At 39.8% G+C, this 27,762-nt stretch overlaps 1 protein-coding gene across 1 annotated transcript in view; it reads right to left on the bottom strand.

Moving 5' to 3' along the window:
- LOC306861827 (thyrotropin-releasing hormone-degrading ectoenzyme-like) overlaps positions 1-27,762 on the bottom strand; it is a gene marked incomplete at both ends in the record, with an annotated part of 153,406 nt that overhangs the window by 56,607 nt on the left and 69,037 nt on the right. The window contains 2 exons of the mRNA XM_079404314.1: positions 946-1,059; positions 23,487-23,641. Of these exons, the coding sequence (XP_079260440.1) occupies positions 946-1,059; positions 23,487-23,641 (269 nt within the window). The remainder of the gene's footprint in view (positions 1-945; positions 1,060-23,486; positions 23,642-27,762) is intronic.

Here is a 27,762-nt window from a genome sequence, read left to right as displayed (position 1 = left end):
ATGTTGTTCAGAATGCATCGTCAGTTTATCTGTGACACTATTATTTCACAGCTTTCCTTTGATGATTGATTAAACATCTGGAGACAACTACTTATAGACTAAAGTTTCATTACAAAACAACAAAATATAATGGTAAAAGTATTGGTTGCTCTGACAACAAGGCAGGACTGAAATAAACGAATGTGTTAACAGAGCTCAACGCAAATAGATATGATTCTGTCTGCACATGATCATCCAACTGACATCTACAAAAACTTATTCTATAATCACCTGTTGAGAATAGTGACTGCAGACTGTGAGATCTCTTATGGAAGACTTAAGCAGGAGCAACAAATATTTGCTTTTTTTAGAGTGATGATACTGTTCATGCTGACTGAGTGACACTGATCAGGCAGAAGCGACCATAACACTGATATACAATTATATTATGATAGCTGTCTGACCCAACACTGAAAAAAAATCACTGAACAGATCAGCTCAACCCACAGAAAGATGAAAAAAGAGAGTTTATACCTGTTCAGAATCAACTGAAATTGCATCCTGTTCTTTTATTTAACATTGAACAAGAAGCAAATGTCCATAAAATGTGGAATTTCTTGGTTTTGTGAAACTGTTTTCAACATTTAACAGGTAATATTGAGCAGTCAGAATATCTATAGCACTCAAATGAACTGTGAAAGGTTTGTTGTTTTCTGCTAAGTTGAATCTTGGCACAAAAAGAAATGCTCAAGATCTTGTGTGTGTGAAAATCATTGAAGAATTGCTCTCGTTTTAAGGCATTCACACATCTAAATAGCATGAAAACCATCAAAACTCTCTTTATAGTGTGTGAGTATGTGTGTATGAGAAATCTTTTGTGTCATGTCACATCAGTTCAAAGTGATGATGATTCATTGATTGAAGTGAACTGAACACTATAGGGCTCGCTTCAGCACAGTAACTCACCATGTTCCACTTTGGAAATAGGAAATCAGTCCCGATGTACTCGAAATAATGAGCGAATCCCTCCTTCAGCCAAACATCCTCCCACCAAACCGGTGTGACTAGATCCCCAAACCACTAGAAGAGAAAATATTAACAATCAATCATCCAAAAAGAACAGGGTGACAATTACAAAGTGTTTTGTACAAGAAAAGTGTTTATGGGTATACTGAAACCAAACTTTATTTGGAAAAAACATTCAATTTAGAGAAAATAAATATATTACAATTCACCCTCCTACTCATTCAATATCTGCAAAAGGATATTACATCTAGTGGCAAACACATTTTCTTAGAAAAGTCCAATACTGAATAAAAATACATTGTGCTCTTTAGAAGTAGAAGTCCAAATAAACCTTTCTAATAAACAGTTGCACTCTGGTTCAACAGAAAAGTTGTTCACAAAAGGCTTCACAGAACATTGAACCTGGCGGAGCTTCTGAACTATGATTAATAGTGGCTTAAACAATCAATTAAAGCACATTATTCTGTTTCGCAGCATTCATATCTGGGCACTTCGCCAAGGACACCGCAAATGAACAGAACAGAGAAAAATAAGGATTCGATTATGAAACATCCCATCTGGAAGGTAGAAAGAATCCAAATGACCCCTGCCATTGTGTGCAGATGACAGTGCGCAAAACAGGGCTACTGAATGGAAAAGATGCAACACTGCAGTTCTAAATGAGCTGAATATTTTCCAGACTCTGAGGCCATCAAGCAGATGTGCTACTGAACACCGGATCTCGTTGTTGCAGCACACAAACCTCTGTAGGAGTCAAGCCTCTTTCATCTGAGCACAACATTATTACAGCAACTCAAAGTGCCTGACGGGACCCTCCTCTGTGACTCAGACACATGGACTGATAGCGTGGAGAGAGACAGCTGGTATTCTGCTCTCAGAGGAGCCTTCTGCTAGTCACACATCAAGTGGCTTCCCATAGGTTTACTGACTTTTTCTGCCCTCTTCTGATTTATCAGATGTTCTGATGCTAATAACAGTGAACCAGGAAAGTGAGTCACATCATGTCATTTATGGTGTTTAAAAAGACTAAGCTTTGCAGAGCAAATGGATTGGTATAGTGAAATCTTGAAGAACACAGACACAGATAGTTCAACAACACTAGAATGTCAATGAATGGTACGAGCTGTGAAACCCTCACTCATTTATGTCTTCAACAGTGTCTCTGAGACGAAAGCTAAACCGAGGGATTCTGCAGCCCACCTCCTTGATTAACTGGTACTCTGGAGGAAGTCGTGAAGTCGTGCAGGGAAGAGTTCATGCTGTACCTCTATACTGCAGTATATACAGGATGTTTGAAAAAGAAGAAAACCTTCAAACGGCATCATTATAAAACAACCTAAAGTTGTATTATATTATTGACATGAAGTCTTCAAACAAACTCAAATTCTTGTACTTATAGTCAATGCATGAATAATTGAGTATACATTTCCTTCATTGACAAGGAGGTTCAGACAAAGTCTGTCTGGCTTATGACTGCAGGGCAAAGGTCATTGGCATCTCAACTAGGAAACTGCTGGAAAAAAAGTCCTTAGGTTGTATTTTAGTGCAAGCTCAAATATTATAGCCTCAAACCTCCCACACAAGCACCATTTTCTAAAATCCCTTAAAAAAAGAAGTGTATTAGTAAAGTTTGTGTATATTTTGCAAGTGTACTTTGTAGTAAGCATAGTAATATCAATGTACTTGTAGTGCAGTTGTAAGTGAACAATTTAAATACTTCTTGAGACTAAACTGGCTATATTTTAACTTATATAAGTATCATTTTAAATACACTTTAAATAATATTTATTATATACCTATCCATTTAAAATGGCAAATTATGTATAAAAATAAATATTTCACACACTATTAAGTCTTTCTTGTGCTTATTGCAGAATTTAATTTTTGGCTTAGCAACATGCTAACATCAAACTTTAATGGAATGGACAATGAGAATCAAATTTGTCATGCACTTTACATTAACTGAGTTAATGCCTATACGCCTATTAAATCAGTCACTTATGAGGCTCAATTTCAGTGAAGATTCTTCCTTAGGAGTCAGCTGCCTTTATAGACAGCAGACATCAAGACAGCTCACTTGGTTCTGGAACAGAGCCATCATCACACTTCCTGTTTGAGCTAAAAAAAACAAATGTGACTGTTTATCCTTAATCTCAGTAAACCTGAATTAAATAAACTTGAATTGGAGACCGCTCAAAATCACAATAAGAAAATTTGAAACCCTCTGTTTTGAGTGACAAAATTTATTTGTCAGTATTCAGATTCAGAGTGTGAAATGCCCAATTTCATATGTGTTTACAGACGCTGTCTTTTATAAATGAGGAGAGAATAAAACACCTGCCAACAGACGTGAGTCATTTAGTCAAGACTTAGTTCCACTGACAGACCATTTATTCTCATATTTAATGTCTAACTGTGCATTTAAAGCAAAGGTTTTGAGATGTGTGTGACGTATAAGAACTGAAGCTTCGCTTTTCCATCATATTCAAACCCAGAGGGCAGAATGTCACCTCTCCAATCGGTGGAAAATAAGAAAACTCAACATCAGCTGCATCATCCTCTAATAGGCTTGTGTTATTGGCTGAATAACTGCATATGAAGGGCTGTGGCAGCATCATTTAATCTGAGAGGCTGAAATGAGATGAGAATTTAACCGTTATTGAGAGTTTGTGGCATATGAACCTCATCGCTGGCGGGGGCAAATCTACTAACAATCCGCTGCTACAGTATCTGACATTAAAATGAGCCAGTATAGAGCGAGAGGTGGTCCTGAGCCCCAACAAGCCAAAGGATAAACTTATACAATAAAAACCAGAGCCTGTCATCCACTAATCAATTCTCTGCAGGCAGTCGGAGCGAGCAACGAGATACAAATTTGATTTATCAGACGCTGGCACTTTGCCACCAGCTCCAGTTATTAGGGCACAGACATGCCTTTTAATATATGACAGAATAAGCGCTGGATGAGGACTGATCTAATGCATTCACAATGAATGTGTCAATCAATATGACAGGTGAGCACAAGCTCCGCCCAGTCTGACGCTCTGAGCTCGGCTGAGTTAATCTACACTGGAAAACAATTAGCCATGTGCTAATTCTATATGACAATGATTCCTATGAGAATGAAGCAGAGAAAAAGTTTGAATAGAAAAATGGCGTCTTAATTAAAAGATGAGCAGAAGCAAAGGAGTCACGTGACGTGCTCATGAACCTAGTCGCAGTCCAGTAGAGCTCCATACGTTTGGCCTGTTTTTGCTGATTTTTTCGTTTTGTTTTAAGTTTTATTCATTGGTGGTGCTTTACCTGATGGCATGCAGTTGTAAACAGCAGGAGTTGTCTCCATCGGCTTCTCCGATGAAATCCAAGCCACCGCCCGCAAGAGATATGATGGACAAGATGGCGAACACTGTTACACACTTTGAGGACATTCTAAGAATCAAGTTGATGGCGATGCGGAACAAATTCGCTTCTCACATGTCAGTTGTTCAGTCGCTATGCTCTAAACTGGATCTTCTTACTGGGGAGATGAGAGAACGGAAGAAAGTTGTTGCAGATCACGATACGCGCGTTGCCGCGCTCGAGCAATAGGTTGTGGACTTACAGGATCGCAATAGGCGCAGCAATCTGCGTCTGGTTTGATTGCCTGAAGGTTCCGAAAAGGACGACCTATGGGCTTTTTGAAAAGATCGCTACCGACGTGGCTCCCGTCTCTGGCGGGCAAAGAGATTGAAGTGGAGCGAGCACATCGCGTGTACACAATGCTCTCCTCAGATTGCGCTAAACCACGGGTTTTCATCTATAAACTGCTGCAGTACACGGACAGGGAGCTCATTCTGAGGGCCGCCAGACTTCAAGCACCGGTGAAAACAAGCAAGACGGAGCAACGCTGTCTTTCTTTCCAGATTTTTCTCTGGTTACCACAAAAAGAAGAAGTGCATTTGCACCAAACAGGAAGGAGATGAGAGACGATGGCATCCAGAATTTTCTCCTTTATCCTGCAACGCTGAAGGTCATTCTCAATCAAGGTGAACCTAAAATGCTATATTCCCCAGAAGAAGCAAGAGTTTTTCTCAGATCCCATTCATCCACCAACTCTCAGTGAACTCCAGCTGGACATTTGCGGTCTAATCGGAGATGAGATGCTCTACATGGTTTGGTGACTGTGCCTTTCACTGTTCACTTTAATATTCACTTCTTAATTCATAGTTCATTGTGCATCCAGTATCTGTAATGGAACGGGTCTGACACAGATGGTAAGTGGAGTAACAAGGTGTTTATTTACAGCGTGCAATTGTGAATAGCAAACGTGAGGAGTCTTCGGATGTGGTGAGTGTCTCTTCGTGAGGTTTCAGGTGAGCGGGATGTCAATAGTAATCAGTCTTTCTGATCTTACAGATCCTGGGGGTTCGCCGCGGCTGAGCGGCTGAGAGATGCGGGGATCCGATCGAGCCAACGGAACAGACGAGGAAGAGGACTGGAATGGAGAAGACAGAAGGTAAGTAGGGACAGGTAAGTAATCGCAGGTAGTAATACTCAGCTTCGTAAGGTAGCAGAGATGGTCCATGTGGTAATCCGGAGATCGGACAACTGGTGACTTTGGTGACTGTGGTTATATGTGGTTGGTGATAATGAGGTGCAGGTGCCGGTGATTAAAATTCAGGTGAGGTGGATCGGGGTAACTGGCTCTGGGAGGAGCCTGGTCCTTCTGTTACAGTACCCCCCCCTCCACGGCCCACTCCTGGGGGCCGACCTCGGCGTCGTGGTGGTCTGCCTCGGCCTCGAGGTGCAGGACGATCCGGATGGGAGGCGTGGAAATCATCCAGAAGGCTGGGATCGAGAACATCATCTCTGGGGATCCAGGAGCGCTCCTCAGGCCCGTACCCCTCCCAGTCCACGAGGTATTCTAGTCTCCCACCACGACGCCGGGAGTTTAGGATGTCTCGGACCTTGTAGATGGCTCCATCTTCAATGATGAGTGGGAGAGGGGGTTCCTCGGTTGGACCAGGCTCTGGGGAAACAGAAGGGTAATATGGTTTGAGTAATGATACGTGAAAAGTGGGGTGAATCTTGTATTGTGCAGGGAGCTGAAGCTTGAAAGTGACCGGGTTGACCTGTTCCAGAATGGTAAAGGGGCCAACGAACCTGGGACTCAGCTTACGGCTGGGCAGGCGTAGCCGAATGTCTCGTGTGGAGAGCCATACCTTCTGTCCAGGCAGATAGGTGGGTGTTGCTGAACGACGAGCATCGGCGGCGATCTTCTGCCTGCGTACTGCCCGTTGCAGGTGGTGATGTGCTGAGTCCCAGACTCCCTCGCTTTCTCGGAACCAGTGGTCGACCGCAGGCACATCGGAAGGTTCTCCGGACCAGGGAAATAATGGAGGCTGGAAACCGAGTACGCACTGGAAGGGAGAGAGTCCAGTAGAAGATTGACGGAGTGAGTTCTGGGCGTACTCGGCCCAGCCTAGGAACTGGTTCCAAGAATTCTGGCGGCGATGGCAGAAGGTTCTCAGGAAGCGCCCAATTTCCTGGATTTTGCGTTCAGTCTGCCCATTAGATTGAGGGTGATAACCGGAAGTCAAACTGATGGTCACACCTAGGAGAGCGAAGAAGGCCTTCCAAACACGGGAGATGAATTGTGGACCTCTGTCCGAGACTATATCTTCAGGGAGGCCGTAGTAACGGAATACATGATTAAATAATAGTTCTGCTGTTTGCATGGCAGTGGGGAGTCCAGGTAGAGGAACGAGACGGGTGAATTTAGAAAATCTGTCGATGATGACGAGAATGCAGGTATTATGGTCGGAGGGTGGAAGATCCGTGATGAAGTCCACTCCTAGGTGTGACCACGGGCGGTTGGGAATGGGTAATGGCACCAGCTTGCCGGAAGGGAGATGACGGGAACTCTTGGATATGGCGCAGTCTGGGCAGCCCTGAACGAACCTTCTCACATCCCTGGCCATGTTCGGCCACCAGAAGCGATCGCTTAGCAGCGAGAGAGTAGCGTTGGCCCCTGGGTGACCAGTACCAAGTGAAGTGTGAGAGGAGTGGATGAGGGAAGTGCGTTGTGTCCTGGGAACATACTGACGATCAGGTGGGCAGCCCGGCGGATTGGCAGGAGGAGTATCGGAGGCCTCCGTCCTTCTTGGCCACGAAGAAGAAACTTGAAGCAGCAGGGGAGATGGAAGGGACGATGTAACCCTGTTTGAGTGCCTCCTCAATATACTCCTCCATCGCCTTCTGCTCGGGAAGAGAGAGGGGATAAATCTTTCCCCGTGGTACTGGTTCACCCGGAACGAGGTCGATCGCGCAGTCCCATGGCCGATGAGGTGGTAACCGCGATGCCCTCTTGGGGCAGAACACGTCCCTGAAAGCCTCGTAGTCCGGTGGAACCTCCACTGATTGTTTCTCCACAGGGCTCTCCACGGACGTGGCCTGCACAGACAAATTAACCACTGGACGTGGAGATGGTTTAGGCATATGTGGGAAACAGTGCGGGAAACAGTTAGTACCCCACTTCAGCACTTCTCCAGAGGCCCAGGACAAAACTGGATTGTGCTGAACCAGCCAGGGTCGACCCAAAACAATGTCTACTGTAGATTCTTCTAAAATTAGTAAATGAATACTTTCTTGATGGAGCTGCCCCATTCTCAGCACTAGGGGACCGACACAATATTTGACTAACCGACGAGTGAGTGGAGTACCTGTTGTGGCTTGGATCTGGTAAGTGGTTTCGGTGGTAATGGGTGTGAGGTGGAGTTGCCGGCTGAGTTTCCCCGAGATGAAGTTCCCCGCTGATCCGGAGTCCAAGAGGACTGTGACTGGCATCAGGTGGTTTACAAGAACAATATTAGCACAAGTGGTTAAGGGGTTCAATTTAGGGATGTGAGGGTGCATACCACTCACCCAAAGCCTGGACGGACGAAGGGTGCAGGATTGAATTCGGTGGTCAGAACTCCCACAATACAGGCATAAACCATTGTTAATTCGCCTCTGTCGTTCTGTTGGTGATAGATGGAAGGTGTCAGTTTGCATCGGTTCGGAGATGGGTCTAACCTCTGGCTGGTGGCTTGGAGGAGTGTCAATGGCGGTAACGGTTGTGGTTTCTAATGTACAGGCCCGCATCCGGTTGGAGCAACGAATGGCAAGTTGAATGAACTTCTCTAGCCCAAAGGTGTCATCGTAGGCTGCCAGCTGAATTTTCAGGCGGGTATTCAAGCCTTGCCGGAAAGCAGTTATCAATGATGGTTCGTTCCATCCACTCGCGGCCGCGAGGGTGCGAAACTTCAGGGCATATTGATGAATGGTCTGATTCCCCTGACGAAGTTTATATAACTGTTCCCCCACTGAAGAATCACCTGGAGAGCTGCTAAATACCTCCTTAAAGTGAGCGAGAAATTGGGCAAACGAATGCGTGGCAGGTCCAGCTTGATTTAAAATTGTCTCCGCCCATCTTAATGCGGGTCCTGTGAGTGACGTGATCACAAAGGCGATCTTCGCCTGATCGGTCAGGAACATCTGAGGATGTAAATCAATAGTTAGGGTACATTGGAGAAGAAAGCCATTGCACTCCTCTGGATCACCTGAGTAGGGCGCTGGTCGGGCCATGGGACTGGCGTACATTATCGCCGAAGAAATGGTTGAGGCGGAAGTGACGGGTGTGGTAACAGAGGCCGGTGGTGATGGTGAAGCCGGACGGGCTAATACCCGTTTCAAGGTGTCGACCAGTTCCTGGAATGGGTCGTTTACACTCATGGTGTAGCCGTCTTGGTCCGATCTTCTGTAATGGAACGGGTCTGACACAGATGGTAAGTGGAGTAACAAGGTGTTTATTTACAGCGTGCAATTGTGAATAGCAAACGTGAGGAGTCTTCGGATGTGGTGAGTGTCTCTTCGTGAGGTTTCAGGTGAGCGGGATGTCAATAGTAATCAGTCTTTCTGATCTTACAGATCCTGGGGGTTCGCCGCGGCTGAGCGGCTGAGAGATGCGGGGATCCGATTGAGCCAACGGAACAGACGAGGAAGAGGACTGGAATGGAGAAGACAGAAGGTAAGTAGGGACAGGTAAGTAATCGCAGGTAGTAATACTCAGCTTCGTAAGGTAGCAGAGATGGTCCATGTGGTAATCCGGAGATCGGACAACTGGTGACTTTGGTGACTGTGGTTATATGTGGTTGGTGATAATGAGGTGCAGGTGCCGGTGATTAAAATTCAGGTGAGGTGGATCGGGGTAACTGGCTCTGGGAGGAGCCTGGTCCTTCTGTTACAGTATCGTTTACGGATTATATTTTATTTGTTTTAGCTGTATTCTTTATCTCTCTTCTCTTTTTTGTTTTTAATAGAAATACTTCCTAGTCAATATGTGACTATGGGGCCAATGTTGGTGCTTCAGTTATGTGCAGGTTTTTTGTTGACGCCACGGACCATATTAAGGGGTGCTGGCAGATCAAGGTTTGTTCTTGGTTTGATCTGCCACATCTGGTGGGGTGTTTTAATGGTAGACTCAACTGGTTTTATTTTCAAACTTGTATTTTGTCTTATTATGCAGTAATTATGTTTGATACCTATGACTGACCTTAATATTCTGAGTTGTAATATTAATGGGCTAAATTGCCCTCACAAACATACAGGTTTTCTCTATTTTTTGAGAATAAGAAAGATTGATATAGTGTTAGTTCAAGAATCCCATTTGAAAGATGAGGATATACATAGGTGTAATAATACGTTTTATGAAGTGGTATCTCACTCATCTTCGGAGACTAAAACCAAGGGTGTCCTAATATTGGTGCAGAGGACTTTAAATATTACTATTTTAGATAAAGTTTGTGATACAGATGGTAGAATAACCCATATAAAAACAATAGTGGAGAATAGGAATATTGTATTTCGCTCAGTTGTACTTCTGCCCCTTGTACTTCTGACCCTACTTTTTTCTCTGTTTTGTCAACCTATCTCTTGAAGTTTTCAGATTTCGAAATTGTATTGGGTGCAGATACGAATTCTGTAATGTTGAATATCCTAGATAGATCTGGACCAAAGGAATCACTCTCTCAAGCTTTTTGTTCTGACAAACTTCGGCAATGTGTAACCCAGAGCGCTATATGCGCGCTTAGTTTTTCTTGTTGTTACTGCATAGCGTTGCCCTCAGGCAACGGAAAGTTTTTCTTATGCCCCATGTTAAGTGCATGTTTTTTTAATTATTGCAACCAATTAAAATGTTTTAAAAGTATCAAAGAATAATCCAATAAGGTGTGGGAGTCACTATCAAGCTCCATTTGACAGTGGGACGTCCTGTTATGACACATGGTCACAGGAGCACATGGTGTGAGAAGGCGGCAAGATTATTTGCTTTAGTAATCTTATTTAAAATGATATGAACTGTACATATATAAATATGTGTGTGTGTGTATGAAGGTGTAGAGAAGACTTTTGTCAGGCTTTGATTTTTTTATTTATTTTGCATGTTCAGAAATTCAGTTTTTCTTTTCGTTGCCTTAGGGCAACGTTGCACAATAAGGGGTAAGGAAGCAGGGGTCCACAGCTCCCATCCCTAACCAGGAATTCCCATTATGTGTGACAAAAAGGGAAGATGCAAGGCTCCGGGGTGCTAAGGAACACCCAAAGTGATGTGCAAAAAGTGTAACGTGCACCTTTGTTTCACAGCAGAGAAGAAGTGCTTCTTGAAGTTTATCACGGAGTAAAATCTCATTCCATGAAGTACATGATATGGTACGACACACTACATCAGGGCTGGGAAACCTTGGTCCTGGAGGGCCACTGTCCTGCAGAGTTAGCTCCAATCCAAACACATCAGAACAAGCTAATGAATGTATTTTAAGAGCACTAGAAAGCTACAGGCAGGTGTGTTTAATTAGGGTTGGAGCTAAACCCTGCAGGACAGTGGCCCTCCAGGACCAGAGTTTCCTAACCCCGCACCACGACACAAACCTACGTCTCTATCAAATGCAATATATCAATGTGTGTCAAGTGTTTTTCCCTTTTCACTTAATAATTTCTTGATATTTTTTTGACAGATTTGTGATTTTGAATTGCTCTCTGAACATTGTCTTATGATAAGTGAATGGAGAATTTCCTCCGTAATTCTGTGCCATTGTTGCTCAATGTTGCCCTGAGGCAACGAAAAAATATTTTGGGATGGGGTGGTCAAAAAAATGTTTTATCAATAAAATGTTCCCAAATAAACTAAAAAATTATGTGGAATAATTTGTTATCATGTACCATCAAAATGCATGCAGTAGAGGGTTAATACACTTGGTCAAAATCACAAATTAAGCTTTTATGTACAGGATATTTAAAACGTACAAAAGTATATTGGCAAATAACCTACTTCTCCACTCTTCAAGCACACAAAAACATTAGCCTTTACAGACATAGTGTTTGAGTAAAGAAAACGCTGTACTATTCAAACATGTCTCCTCCAGGCTGTGCGCGGCACGTCAATCTGAATGGAGGCAGGGTGAAGTTACGAGGTTTCGCTAAGAGATGATCCAGTGGCGTTACGAAGTTTTACTGACAAGCTCTTTTTAATGCTTATCATTAGTTAAACATTTTTAAAACCCTCTGATTTAAAATAATAATAACGAATTATAATAGCGATATGAACTTTGGATAATTTTTCACGGCACACCTGACTGGGCTAGGGTATGGCAACTGCCATACTCTGCCATATGGAAACACCGCCCCTGGTGTAACCTCATCCTCGTTGGTGGACAGTTGGCATTTATCAAACCATTCTGCGAAGTCTTTCACTTTCTTTTCTGCTACTCATAAATCCTTTTCGCGAATTGATTATATTTCCATTTCTACTTCTTTATCTTCAGCTGTTCGTGATGCCAATATCTGTTCCTTATCTCTGTCAGATAATGATGGAAATTTGTGCAGATTATCTTTGATCCCTCAGCAATCTCGTGCCACTAGATGGCGATTTAACCCTAAATGGTTACAGAATGAAAACATTTGCAGTCAATTCAGAAATAAATTTGCTGAGTTTATTGAAATTAACCAAGGTTCAGTGGATGATCCTCAAACACTTTGGAATGCAGTTAAAGGATTTATAAGGAATATAGTTGGGCAAAAAAGTATTTAGTCAGCCACCAATTGTGCAAGTTCTCCCACTTAAAAAGATGAGAGAGGCCTGTAATTTTCATCATAGGTACACTTCAACTATGAGAGACAGAATGGGGGGAAAGAATCCAGGAAATCACATTGCAGAATTTTTAAAGAATTTATTTGCAAATTATGGTGGAAAATAAGTATTTGTCAATAACAAAAGTTAATTTTAATACTTTGTTATATACCCTTTGTTGGCAATGACAGAGGTCAAACGTTTTCTTCACAAGGTTTTCACACACTGTTGCTGGTATTTTGGCCCATTCTTCCATGCAGATCTCCTCTAGAGCAGTGATGTTTTGGGGCTGTCGCTGGGCAACACAGACTTTCAACTCCCTCCAAAGATTTTCTATGGGGTTGAGATCTGGAGACCGTCTAGGCCACTCCAGGACCTTGAAATGCTTCTTACGAAGCCACTCCTCCGTTGCCCGGTCGGTGTGTTTGGGATCATTGTCATGCTGAAAGACCCAGCCACGTTTCATCTTCAATGCCCTTGCTGATGGAAGGAGGTTTTCACTCAAAATCTCATGATACATGGCCCTATTCATTCTTTCCTTTACACGGATCAGTCGTCCTGGTCCCTTTGCATAAGAACAGCCCCAAAGCATGATGTTTCCACCCCCATGCTTCACAGTAGGTATGGTGTTCTTTGGATGCAACTCAGCATTCGTTCTCCTCCAAACACGACGAGTTGAGTTTTTACCAAAAAGTTCCATTTTGGTTTCATCTGACCATATGACATTCTCCCAATCCTCTTCTGGATCATCCAAATGCTCTCTAGCAAACTTCAGACGGGCCCGGACATGTACTGTCTTAAGCAGGGGGACACGTCTGGCACGGCAGGATTTGAGTCCCTGGCGGCGTAGTGTGTTACTGATGGTAGCCTTTGTTACTTTGGTCCCAGCTCTCTGCAGGTCATTCACTAGGTCCCCCCGTGTGGTTCTGGGATTTTTGCTCACCGTTCTTGTGATCATTTTGACCCCACGGGGTGAGATCTTGCGTGGAGCCCCAGATCGAGGGAGAGTATCAGTGGTCTTGTATGTCTTCCATTTTCTAATAATTGCTCCCACAGTTGATTTCGTCACACCAAGCTACTTGCCTATTGCAGATTCAGTCTTCCCAGACTGGTGCAGGTCTACAAATATGTTTCTGGTGTCCTTCGACAGCTCTTTGGTCTTGGCCATAGTGGAGTTTGGAGTGTGACTGTTTGAGGTTGTGGACAGGTGTCTTTTATACTGATAACAAGTTCAAACAGGTGCCATTAATACAGGTAACGAGTGGAGGACAGCGGAGCCTCTTAAAGAAGTTACAGGTCTGTGAGAGCCAGAAATCTTGCTTGTTTGTAGGTGACCAACTACTTATTTTACCGAGGAATTTACCAATTAATTCATAAAAAATCCTACAATGTGATTTCCTGGATTCTTTCCCCCCATTCTGTCTCTCATAGTTGAAGTGTACCTATGATGAAAATTACAGGCCTCTCTCATCGTTTTAAGTGGGAGAACTTGCACAATTGGTGGCTGACAAAATGCTTTTTTGGCCAACTGTAACTCAATTTCATATGCCTCTTTCCTTCAGAAAAACCGACACAAAAAGATAGTTCAACTGGAATCACAGCTCCAGAATCTGACTAGCGACAATCAGCGTTGTTTCTCGAACAATACACTCAGTAAAATCATGAACTCAATTCATTACTGAGATCCAGGGCGGAATTCCTGATCCAAAGATCCAGGCAGAATTACTATTTTCAAGGGAGTAGACCAAGCCACCTTTTAGCCCTAAGATTACGCAACAGTGAAAAGTTTGCTAATATTTCAGCTGTGAAATCCCAATCTGGGCTCATTATGACTGATCCAAAACACATTAATATTGCCTTTCACTCTTTTTACTCTAACCTCTATACTTCTTCCACTGATGGTGACCCTGACTCTTTTGCATGTTTTCTGTCCAACCTTGATTTACCTAAACTGTCAGATTCAGATTCGGAATACCTGGCTTAACCGATCACTCTTCAGGAGCTGCAGTCAGCAATTCGATCTATGAACAAGGGGAAATCCCCAGGCATAGATGGCATTCCAGTCGAATTGTATACTACTTTTTGGTCGGATTTAGGCCACCTCATGTCAGATATGATACATTTTTCAGTTACTCAAGGCTCATTTCACCCATCCATTAATATAGCTGTTATTTCTCTCTTGTTAAAAAAAGATAAAGATCCGACTTCCTGTTATAGTTACCGGCCACTTTCTTTGATAGGGACTGATGTTAAATTATATGCTAAAGTACTCATTGTCTAGAGAAATTTATGATTAGGCTAGTTCATCATGACCAAAAATGATTCATTAAATCTCGCTCAGCTTCGGATAACTTATGCAGGTTATATCATATTATTAATTCAAAGAATAGTTTGTCCTCTCCTTGCACAGTTTTATCTCTAGATGCGATGAAAACTTTTGACCAGCTAGAATGGAACTATTTATGGACGGTTCTAAAGCATCTGGGTCTAGGATCGAGTTTCATAAATATGATAAAAGTTCTGTATGCCAATCCAGCAGCCACAGTTCTCACAGGTGCTGTTCGCTCTAACCCATTCTTTATACATTGAGGTACTCGTCAGGGTTGCCCGCTGTCTCCTCTGTTATTTGCCCTATCCATGGAACCATTAGCTCAAGCGGTCCGACAATCTGAAATTATTTCTCCCATAAATATACAGAATATAATCATCATCATATTTCTTTGTTTGCTGATGATATCTTATGGTTTTTGGAGAAGCTGTCACATTCTATTCCTTAAGTGCTGAATTTATTTGACCATTTTGGGTCTCTCTCAGGGTTTAAAAATTAATTGGAGTAAGTCATGTTTACTTCCCCTCAATTCTAAAATTTATTCCATGTCCCGTTCTATATCTATTCCATTGGTTCAAAACTTTAAGTACTCAGGATAGATGTTTTTCCTTCCCTGCAGGAAATCGTCTCAAAAAACTATAATGGTATTCTAGCCAAAGTATCCTCAGATTTGGGGGATAGTTTAGTTTGGTTTGATCCTGACGCTTCTGTGTCTTGGAAAGCAATTGAGAAATCTATTGTTTATCCGTATAAATTGATGCATCTTGCTTTTTCGGGAGTTCCGCTTAGGCAGTGTAAATCTCGGTTTGGTCCCATTGTAACCCACCTCCTCTCCACATGGAGGGATGTTGAAAGATGTTCACAACTAGCTACAAAATGGCATAGGTATTCGCCTATTTTCCACAATAATAACCTTTTGTCAGGCAGTACTCCATTTCATTGTCCGCAATGGACTCATGGTAAAGCAAACACTCTGGGAGATATCTATCATGATAGTGGTTTAAAATCCTTCCAGAATCTTAAAACGCAATATAATCTGCCAGGCACCTCCTTTTTTATGTATTTGCGTATTAGATCGGCCCTACGGGCATATGGGGTGCCTTGGAACTCTCAACTGCCTGTTCACCCTTTGCACAAACTAATACTTCCTTCTAAGGAATCTCCCTCCTCTGCTTCAGTCATCTATCTCTTTCTTCTTGAGCATTCATACAAACCTTTATCTATTACTACTGTTTGGGATAAGGATCTTAATGAGGATGTGGTTTTTATTTTATTTTATTTTCGGATCAGGTATGAGGTATGTTTAAATTGTTTTCTAAAAACCCTAATCACCAAATGATTCATTGGAAATTGCTGCATAGGGTTTACTTGACTCCAATAAAACGTTTTTATATGAATATGTTGTCTTCTCCTAAGTGTAATCTCTGTTCCCAAGGAGTTTTAGGCACGTTTTTGCTTTTTTGGGGGGAGTGCCCCTCTCTCACACCTTTTTACATTTACATTTACATTTAGTCATTTGGCAGACACTTTTATCCAAAGCGACTTACAATTGGGGAATACAAAAAGCGATTCATCATGAAGAGGCAATTAGACCGCGGAAGTGCTCGTAACACCAAGTCTCAGTCATTGTTCAAATAAGTACAAGCTAGTAAGGTTGGGAGAGAAGGATAGAGGGAACGATTAAGATTTATTTTTTTTTTTTTTTTTAGTTTAGGATGAAGTCAAGTACTGACGAAAGAGATGTGTTTTCAGATGTTTCAGATGTGCGTTTGGACTCAGCTCTCACTGGACCTATCCTATTTGTTGGGTACTGAGATATGTTTGACTTCACGCCATTTTTTCATGAATGACTTTTGGGACTTCACCTTGTCCGTCCAACAAAGATCTTTACTGTTAGCTGCTCTCACAGCAGCAAAACAATTGCTGGTCAACCGTTGGAATCCTCCTCACACAATGGACAGACGAACCTGGACTGTGTATTTGTTGGATATCATCTCGATGGAACTCTCTACTTCTCGTATACATGGATCTAACATGAAAACTGTTAATTCATGGCATTCAGCTTTTAATGTTGTGTATTCTTTTCTAAAATCTTTGTAGAAGTTATTTTGTTGTTATTTTTTATCTATTGATATTAATTAATATTTTATTATTATTATTTATTTTATTGTATTTTATTTATATATGTATTTTATTGGGGGTCTACCGGGGGGTGGGTTCTGGATGCTCCAGAGAGCTGTGACACAGAAGAGTGAAACAGTGGAATTCAAAACGCCTGACGGCTAATCTCTGTCTTTTACTCTCTCTCTCTTACTTTTTCACACACACACACACACACACACACACACACGCACTTGTGTTTGATGTTTATTTGGACTGTTTCGATGTTTAACTGACATCCTAACACAACACACTCTCGCTCTTTTACGTTTTGTTGCTATTTTTGTTTTGAATTTATACATACATTTTCGTAAAATCTGCTACGGTTTACAGATGTTGGATTCCATGCGCACATTTCTTTTTTTCTAAAAATTGTATGCTTACGAATGAATCACATCATACAAATTCATGTAAAAAACACCACTTCGTAGAATTCTTACATTTTTCTCATAAGATCGGGTTGGTTAGCATACATGCATTTACAGTGTGTTAGAATACAAGATTCATTGCAACACATTAAATATGTATTACGATCTAAAACACTTAAATGAGAACTTTAACTACTCAAGTGTCTAGTTTATTCTATGGTATGTATTTTTAAAGCACAAACACTAGATTTAAGCTTTGCAGTATGCTGTGCACATCATATGTAAACGTGAATTCAGTGGGGATGTTAATGTAATGCAGGACAGTATTGGACTTCAGTTTTCTGCCTGTAAACCGCATCATTAGTCAATATTATAGTTCCAGCCTCCACTGCTGCTTCTTTTCAATTATTCCTGATCATAAAACAAGGGTTTATATGCAGAGAACATTCTGCTCTGGGATACCCCCATGAATTTCAGCTCTAAAAATATCAAATATGCACATCATTGCTGTTTCGGAAATAATATCATGATTTCACGCTCCCTGTGAAAGTGTTTTACTGTCTAAGGTTCAGAGTGAGTTCAGACAGAGCTGTATTGTCTGTGCAGAAATGAGAGATGAGGGGATTGTCTTCCTTTATTTCCTTCTCCCTAAAAATAAAAAAAAAATAAAACAAATGAGAAAAGAAAGGAAGAAAGAACTGCAGACATGCTGTTTCGTCCCGCTCATTGAGCTTTTATCAAAGCAGTGGCATCTAGAACACAATGCAGAGCTGGGATTCAGCAGCACATGAGGAAGACTATTCAAAAGATGAATCCAGAAAAATAGGCCTACTGGAGAGCGCAGAACATCTCCAACACGCTCATAAATAATCCACCATAAAAAAGACACTAAAATCCAAGGTTCTCAGCAACATAAGAGCTGCAAACAAAAGCCGGTGGAAGATGAGCAAATGCAATGAATAATTCCACCATTTCATTTACAATTCATGATGATGATGCATTTGTGGGTTTAACGTCCTTTACTAAACATAATTTCCTTGCCAAATATAAAAAAGCTGCTTGTTTGATCTGAGTCTAATAGTCTGTAATGATGCAAAGATAACACAAGAAAGACAAGTGAAACACTCCAGAGAGAGAGAGCAAAACAGTGAGAAAGTAAGAGGGAGAAAGAAAAGCTTTACTTTCACACTCCCAATGGATGTGATGTGTGAAGCTCTTTTTATGTGAGCTGTGCATCAAATTCTCCAGATGTCCAATTACATGTGCTGCTGTTCTGCCCTTTAATTGAACACCTGACCATCTTCACACTCTCTTTTACTCTCTGACTCCTGGAGATGTTCTCTTTCTGCTTTTTTCCCCATGTCTTCTGGAATTACAAGATGAAAACAGATTCAAAAGGTGATAAATTTGAAATAATACGCTTAAAATTTCTCAGAGGACACCAGTAAACAGCACTGACATTCTGAGTCGAGGAAGAATAACTTTTAATGGGTTTGATTAGCATAATCATTAGGGTTCTTAAACATTAGGGCATAATTGAATAATTATTTCAGTAATCTATTAATCTGCATATTTTTTATTTTATTTATTCTGTTCTAAATTAGAATAAAATCTGGGACAGAAACAGCCAATACCTATTAAATTACATGTTCATCCCTTTCTAGCACCTTCATAAAAATACCATTGCTTGCCTTACATGTAGAATTTTACGCTTACGACTGCGCTTTATGCAAAGCATTCTCATGTTTTAGGCAGTTTGGATAGCAAGCAGCTTACACTTAAGGAATAATTCACCCAAAAATGAAAATTACACATGTTGTTCTAAACCCGTAAGACATTTGTTCATCTTCGGAACACAAATTAAGATATTTTTGATGCGTTCTGAGAACTCTCTGACCCTCCCATAGAGAGTGTTACGACATTCGACATTCGATTTTTTCCTTTTTCCCCTAGACTAATCTTAAAGGGGTCGTAATAGAGAGCAAGGATCCTTACGTGATCAAGGTCCAAAAACGTAGCAAGGACATCGTTAAAATAATCCATGTGACATCAGTGGTTCAACCGTAATTTTATAAAGCTAGGACAATACTTTTTGTGTGCAAAGAAAAAAAAACTAAACAACATTATTCAACTATTTGTCTCTTCTGTGTCACCCTAGAGCCATATTGGAGAGTATCACATACGTAAACAACGTATGCTGTTCTGTGTCAGCGGCACCGTAGGCAGATACGCTGTTTGCGCGTACATATGTTGCATACGTTGTTTATGTATGTGATACTATCCAAAATGGCGCTATAGGGTGACGTGGAGGAGATGAATTGATGAATAAATACGTTATTTTTGTTTTCTTTGTGCACAAAACGTATTCTCGTAGCTTTATAACATTATGGTTTAACCACTGATGTCACATAGACTATTTTATCAATGTCCTTGCTACGTTTCTGAGCCTTGATCGTGTAAGGATCCTTGCTGTCTATGGGAGAGACAAAAAGCTCTCGGAATGCATAAAAAAATATCTTAATTTGTGTCTGAAGATGAACAAAGGTCTTACGGGTTTGGAAAGACATAAAGGTGAGTAATTAATGACAGAACTTTCATTTTTGGGTGAACTAACCCTTTAAATAAATGCATACATACTAGGGGTGGAACGGTACGGATCTCGGTTCGGGGATCACGGTTCAATACGGTTAAGAAAAAAAAAATCTACTATGCTTTTCATTTATTTTGAACAGACAGTAGTGCAAATAATAAAAAAAAATCCATCTAGATGTGAAAATACTAAATATTTTTACATTGTTATATACAGTCATGGCCAAAAATATCAGCACCCTTGGTAAATATGATCAAAGAAGGCTGTTATTTAAAAAAAATCACAAAAATCTAACCTTTCATTGGATAATAAGAATTTAAAATGGGGGGGAAACATCATTATGAAATAAATATTTTTATCTAATACACATTGGCCACAATTAACGGCGCTCTTTTATTCAATACTTTTTGAAACCTCCATTTGTTTAACAGCTCTAAATTTTCTCCTATAATGCCTGATGAGGTTAGAGAACACCTGACAAGAGATCAGAGACCATTCCTTCATCCAGAATCACTCCAGACCCTTCAGATTCACAGCTCCATGACGGTGCTTCTTCTCTTCAGTTCACCTCACTCATTTTCTACAGGGTTCAGGTCAGAGGACTGGAATGGCCAGCAGAAGCTTGGTTTTGTGCTCAGTGACCCATTTTTGTGTTGTTTTTGAGGTTTGTGTTTGGATTATTGTCCGGTTGGAAGATCCAAACATGGCCCATTATAAGATTTCTAACAGAGTCAGTCACTTATTGATTTTTTATTTGTTGGTATTTGATAGAATCCATGATGCCATGTGTCTAAACAAGATGTCCAGGACCTCCAGCAGAAATATAGGCCATGAAATATGAACTATATAAAAAATACAGCAGTATATTTAATTGTACACATGGAGTACTTTTTATCCCTGTGTTCACCAAACCCATCTTGAGTGTTTGCTGCTAAAAAGCTAATTTTTTAGTTTCATCTGACCATAGAAGCCAGTCCCATTTGAAGTTCCAGTCGTGTCTGACAACTGAATATGCCGGAGATTGTTTTTGGATGAGTGAGGAAAATTTTTCTTGAAACCCTCCCAAACAACACGTGGTGATGTAGGGGCTGTTTGACCATTTTTTTAAGGTTTTCTGACCCCGAGACTCAAATATTTTCTGCAATTCTCCAGCTGTGGTCCTTGGAGAGTCTTTAGCCACTCAAACTCTCCTTCTCACCGTGCATTAGGAAGATATAGACACACGTCCTCTTCCAGGCAGTTTCATAACATTTTATGTTGATTGGAAATTCTTAATTTGATTTATTTATTTATGTAGTCATTTAGCAGACACTTTTATCCAATTAATAATAATAATAATATAATAATTATTGCCCTGACAGTGGAAATGGGAATTTTCACTGCTCTAGCTCTTTCCTCAAAGCCACTTCACTAATTTGTGAAGCTCAATTAGCTTTTGCTGCACATCAGAAATATATTATTTGGTTTTTCTCATTGTGATGGATGATTAAGGGACTTTAGGCTTTGTTTTCCCTCCTATTTATATTTCTGTGAAACAGGAAGCCATGGCTGGATAATTTCATGTTCATAATCACTCTGGAGTGCTCAAAATTACAGATATTTTATTCATAAGAATTTATAGGGGTGCCAATAATTGTATCCAACGTGTAATTGAGAAAAATATTTATTTCACAATTATATCCCCCCCCCCCATCTTAAATTCTTATTATCCAATGGAAGGTTAGGATAAAAGATCAAAAGGATTAACGATGCATGTTGATATTTACCAAGGGTGCTGATATTTTTGGCCATGTCTGTACATAAAATCTGTTTTGTTTCCATTGTGACTGTACACAAATAAAAGCTGACCTTTATACAGTGATGCATTATTATTAACACAGTATGTGTTTAAAGTTGATTCTGCTGGTAAAAGGAAACAGTTAAAGTGATCGCATGCACATACACACACACAAAACACATCAGTTCCAGCATTGCTAACTTGCCAGCGCAGTTGGTACTTTATCAAAATAAAATACAGTGAACCAAACATCAGCGTGCCTGCCTCTGTGTCACCGTTGTAACACGACTGAAGTACAAAGCTTATAATTTACATAATAAATAATAGTTTAGCATTCAGATACGTTACATCACAAATATGGAAATATTGTGGAATATTTGGATTTGTGCTGAACAGTACCGCTGCTCCCTATACGCAGAGTATGCAGTTTGCGTAGGGCAGCAACTCCCAGGGGGGCACCATCCCAGTTGCTCAAAAAAAAAAAAAAAAACTTTGGTTCTATACATAAATAAAAATCTAAACATGAATACATAATGAAAAATAATGCATTTTACGGTCTACGCAGTAGGCAGGCTAAGCACACATGACGCGCCATTCCCTCATCCGCACGCAACCGCTCTCACCATGTTTGCGGCTGAATACAAATGATCATAATTGATAGACAACTATGCCCCGTGAAAAGACATCAGCAGTCCAGTGCCGAGAAAAAAAAAAGAAGATGAACATCACATTCAGGTACATTCATAATTTTTTTTTTGGCTGTTCACCTTAATAACGAGTTTTAATGTTGGTAATATAATTTAACCACCAACAACGCGTCTAATATTTTCTCTGAGTTTCCATGTTCCCTTACGAAAATTAGCCACGGTTTTACTACAAACAAAACCAAAAATCATAGTTCTTGTGGCCATGTATGGTATCCACAAATTAACCATGGTTTTGTTAGGCTACTTCAAATAATAGTTTACAAAGAATTAAGATATTAAGACAATATTTTTTTATAAAAACAGACCTAAGCCAATAACAGCCTTTAAAATTACTTAAAATGTATTATATAAAACAATGAGTCAATAATGATTGGTTAATTAATAATTATATGGTTTCATTGAATAACACTGTTAAAATACATAATGTAATACAAAATACACAATGGTAATTGTGGTAATTGCTGCTGTTACACTTACAGGATGATCAAGTCCTCGTTTAATATTGACCAAACATTTAGGCCATTTCAAATATCTACTTAATCTTTCATTTTTGGCCACCTTTTTATGATAGAAATGCTACAGCCTCTATAATTTCTTCAACAAAAACGAGTACAATACCACCCTTACAAAAATTAACCATGGTTTTTATCGCAGTAAAACTGCTTAATTTTCTTTTGCATGATTTTTGAATGCTTGAGACCATAAAACCAATCAGACAACTATAAAATTATAGCCATAGGTAACTGTCTAGAGCTACAATTGTCATTTGTAAATAATACGATTTAATTACAATTTATTTATTTACTTTTGACCCCTATAGGTGTTTTTTTTTTTTTTTTACATCCATAATATTTGGTGGAGGTTTTGAAAATCTACTAAAAAAAGTTTGTATCGTTTAAATAAATGTTTTCCCTTTGAAGCAAGGAAGATAATTATACAGATTATACAGTAATGTTTCTTTTCTGCTGGCTGTTATCAAACAGCGTTGCATTACTGCAGGCGCCCCCTTCTGGATTGGGGGTGAATTGCCTGTATTCATTGTAAGGCCTCATGCACCGAACCGAGATGTCCGTACGAATACATGTATCGTTACAGCCCTAATACATACATACTTATAACAATTTGGCATATCTTTTTTTCTGTTGATTTAAGGATTGGAAAAAAATATATTTTACACCACTAAACCACTTTGAGGACTGATTCATGTTGTAGATCTTAAATGGAGGTGCAGAAAAGTGACTGATCTATTTATATGATTGGACTAAAATTATTATTTACACATTTGATATTGCTTCCCCAACTATATACACCGTGTATAACAGCAAGATGAAGTTTTGCTCTGACTGTTAATTGATCTGAACTACACAGCAGCTAATATGCTCTTATTACTCTGTAAATAAGTTTTACCTGATGGCAGATCTCGTGCACGACCACCATGGTGAGCTCCATCTGATAGGAGAAGGAGGAGATGTCAGGATCCAACAAGATCTTCTGCTCCACAAACACACTCAGGCCCCAGTTCTCCATGGCTGCATACGGATGCTTCGGCACTGCCAGCAGATCTGCACACAGTGAGGAAGATCCAAGCTCAATCACGGGAAACCAGGGTTGTGATACAAGGCAACAGCAAGTAAGTGTAAACAATTAGAACAAATGTCAACTTAATCAAAACAAACATTTCCCAAGTATTGTGACAGCACTGTATATGAATAATCTTGCACATTTATAAATGATGTTCTAAAACAGACAAATGTTCTTCTGTACTACATAACTGTGCATCATAGAACAAGAGCTCTAATCCAGATATCATCTGATGTGGATTAACCTTTAATCAAATGCATTTATCATCTAATTGCTATAATCAAAGATCATTGAAATTTAAACCCAAAACCAGACACAGCAAAGCAACAAGTCATATTTTCTTCCAAACATATTTAAAATAGCTCCTTTACACAAGTCAGTGTATCAGAGACTCAGCAGACAGCAAATCAGCTGTTTAAACACCTCCACCTCCATCAGCTCGTCTCAGGAACCATTCATATGCCAATGAGAACAGAAGCAGTTAAACCTCTGGCGCTGTTAAATCCACATCTTATAATCAGCCACAGAGGAAGAGGAACTGTTGAAAGCTGTAACATGATTATCTGCTGGGCTGGACTGTGTGTGTGTCTTATTTGCATGTTTCATGAATTGGGCTGGAAGCAGCTGCAGAGTTTTGGAAGGAAGCTGCAATCGTCACTCTTTAAAAGTGAGCAGCAGTCAGATGCTTCAGTGATAATGATGAGTCTCCATTAGGATTGTACGCTCACACATGAGTAATGCTTTTCCTTTACAGAGATGATGGTGGAGTGACGGGCTCATTCAAGAGGAAAAGAACAATGAAAACAACAACACAAAGGTGTGACTGAAAGAGCTGCTCTGTTAAATGACTTCAGCAAGTAAATCAGAATCAGACAGCGCGAGTTTAATTGCCCATTGTTAATGTTCTTTATGGACGAGAGACTTGATGCTCTTTTAACTGGGCTTTTATACAGACTCATACTGCAATTACACGACCAATGCTTTTGAAGAGAGAGACAAAAGGCACCAATGTAATCAGAGATGTAACTCAACCACCTTCCGTCATAACTTCCGAGATCCAAACCCAGAATAATACTAGAATACCCTTGTCTACACACCTCATGGCCCAGATACAGACACACTGTAAGAAAAAAAAAAGTTGAGCAAACTTAAAATTTTAAGACAACCAGCTTCAGCAGATTTTGGAGTTTTCTCAACTTGATGTTTTAAGTTTATGCAACAAAAAGTTGAGAATCTCCTACAAAAATAATTTGAGAGAACTCAAAACTCTGCTGAAGCCGGTTGCCTTAAAATTTTAAGTTTAAATTTTAAGTGCATATTAGTAAGTAAAGATTACCATCCTTCAGTATATCAAAAGTATAATTGTGCCACAGTACTGCAGCTGTACTTTTTGTTTGAGATAAATATACAAACACTTAATTTCTAGCGATTATCGTCAATTTGATTTCACAGATACTATTTAAACTAAACTGAGCTAGACTCATCTCTGAATTCAATAATGAAATGCCTTTAACTGAAAACTGAATGTTTAATCTTATTGTAGAACTTGGTCGAAAACAAGAACATACACACAGGTCTATTAACAGGACTGCAACATTCCGGAGGAAGTTGCTCTTGGCACTATCTGTGGCCATAAAATTAATTAACGACCAGCACCGCGCTCAAGAATCCTGCTCTGCTCTGCTCTCCTTAACGTCTCACGAGACCCCTAAAACAAAGGGGCATATATGTGGAAAAATCTGGAATGTATTTAAAACAGGACTTCAAGGTTGTTTCTTATCACTTAAGCATAATTCAACCAGAAACAGGACGAAGACCTTGGTGTCTGGAAAGGCTCCGCACCGACCCTTCCGATATCTCCTGACTATTAACGCATAAATTCAATGATTGTATCAACCAGGAGAGACGTTTTTATGATAAGACTGGACGTTGAAGTCTCACAGATACATGTCCAACGGGACACTCATGACCCCCGGACAACTCTCCTCTCTCTTCACATTCCACATTCCTTTTCTTCTTATTAACAGACAAAGAGACTCAAATCCTGTTTAAGGATTCCAAAAAGAACAAAGTGTTCCTGCTATTAAAGCAATATACTCAAAAGCAATATGTACAATATATTTACAATATATATTCAGGTTGTATTTCATGAAATTAAGCTTGCTGTGTTATTTGAATCTATGGTATTGTTGTAATCTTTTGATGTCTAATTTTTCCCGATCACTATTGTTTAGTTTCACATGCTTGGTGTGATTATTTAGAATTAAGGATCGTTTAATCTATGCCTTAACCGCGCAATAGATAATATTGATATATGTTCTTTGGGTATGCAAAATACTTAGTGTTTGATTTCGAATGAAAGCTAGTTGCATCAGCAATAATTTGGTGTAGATGAAAATGGACCTTTCTCATCATAATGTATGATGAAAACACTTATAGGAATCTGCTAGGATATGCTGTTTATCTTATTAAAGAATGCAGCAACGGATTTATGCACGGAAAACTCAGCCGTGCGGGGAGGGGCTCCGCCCTACAGAGACACTTGTGATTGGATCAAACAGCAAAAGGGGCAGACTGAAATCAGCCCGTTAAAAGACAGACACCCAACTTTGGGAGTGCTCTGCTCTCTTTGCTTGCTCGCGCGCTGTTTGAAACTTCAGCTCCTGCTCTGATCGCGCTGTTAAGCGCTTCCAGCCATTAACATCTGGACAACTATCAAGACTCAGTCAAACTTCTAAAGAAACTTAACATCTGAGGCCGTGAGAACTGAAACAGACTTCCTAAGAGCGTCATCACGTCACAGAGAAACCAACCAATCGCAAGAGGGCTCTCTCTTCAACTCAAAACAAGTCATTGCAATGTGGGTGTTTGTTTGTTTACGTATTCTGTTTGTGTTATTTAGCTTAGTAGTTGTGTAGAGTAGTAAAATAAACTTTGATTTTATTAAGAAATCTTTGTCTGGTGCTGTGTGATTTTCATGTCTTAAACTATTTGCCAAAGATCGCGTTACCTATGCTCAAAATTTATCTAATCAGTTCTGTATTACTGTGGCCACGGTAAATAAAACTGAATTGTTAAGAGATAACGTACTGATTTTAATGCTTGCTGGACAAGTCGTTAATACGGTATCGTTAACAAGGTATAAGTTGGACGTTTTGATTAATATCGATTAATCATGTAAATATCAATATCGAATGTTAAGAATAGATTCCCCAAAAGCTAAATTAAAATATGGCCTAATCCTTTACATTATTAGTATACATTACTGACACTCTATCCTCCAATTTGATACTGTTAAGTGCTTTGACTCAATCTGTATTGTTAAAAGCGCTATATAAATAAAGATGACTTGACTTGACAAACATGAAATATTTAATACAACCGTAACAAGTTGTCATTTTAACCAGGTATATTACATTTTAAATGCATATAATAGTGTTTTTATCAATATCACAAGATCAAGTGTGTTGTTCATAGAATATATGATAATGTTTAGAAAAACAGCACAATAGTGGGTGCGATATTGCTTTTAGATAAAAGTAAAAAAAACAAAGATATTGAAAAACCTATAGACAGTATAATATTTCTAGACGAAGCTGCAGAAGAATGTTACACATCTCAGTGCAGTACAAACAGCAGTGGCATTCCTGAATGAATCAGCATTTTAAACAAATTAGTTTAGTGAATGATTTAATGACTCAGTCAATTTATTAATTTCTGAATGAATCTGAAACAAACTGATTGATTGAACGTTTCAATGATATATTCATAAAGACCTTCACTTTTTTTTTTCTAAACGAACAGTGTTTTTTTTTAATAAATCGGTTGAGTGAATAATTCAGATACTCATCCATGAAGACAGTCACTTAATTAATTCCTTATAGACTTGTTTTTAAACAAATAGTCTGAGTAAATCATTCAATAACTCACTCAAGACAGTTAAGGCCACCTGCTGGGGTAGCAATGTTACCTGCAGGAAGATGTGTATATATAGTTAGAGGCTATATGTTGTTGATATATAAAGCTCTATCTACTGTGTTTTGGCTGAGTGCTGTACATTGCAGAAATCATGATGACGCAAAGTTTGAGAAATTCTCTCATT

The sequence above is a fragment of the Barbus barbus genome, assembly GCF_936440315.1.
Source record: "Barbus barbus genome assembly, chromosome: 42".
Lineage (NCBI taxonomy): Eukaryota > Metazoa > Chordata > Actinopteri > Cypriniformes > Cyprinidae > Barbus > Barbus barbus.
Note: the sequence above shows the minus strand (reverse complement) of the source record. Positions and strands in the feature narration are given on the sequence as shown.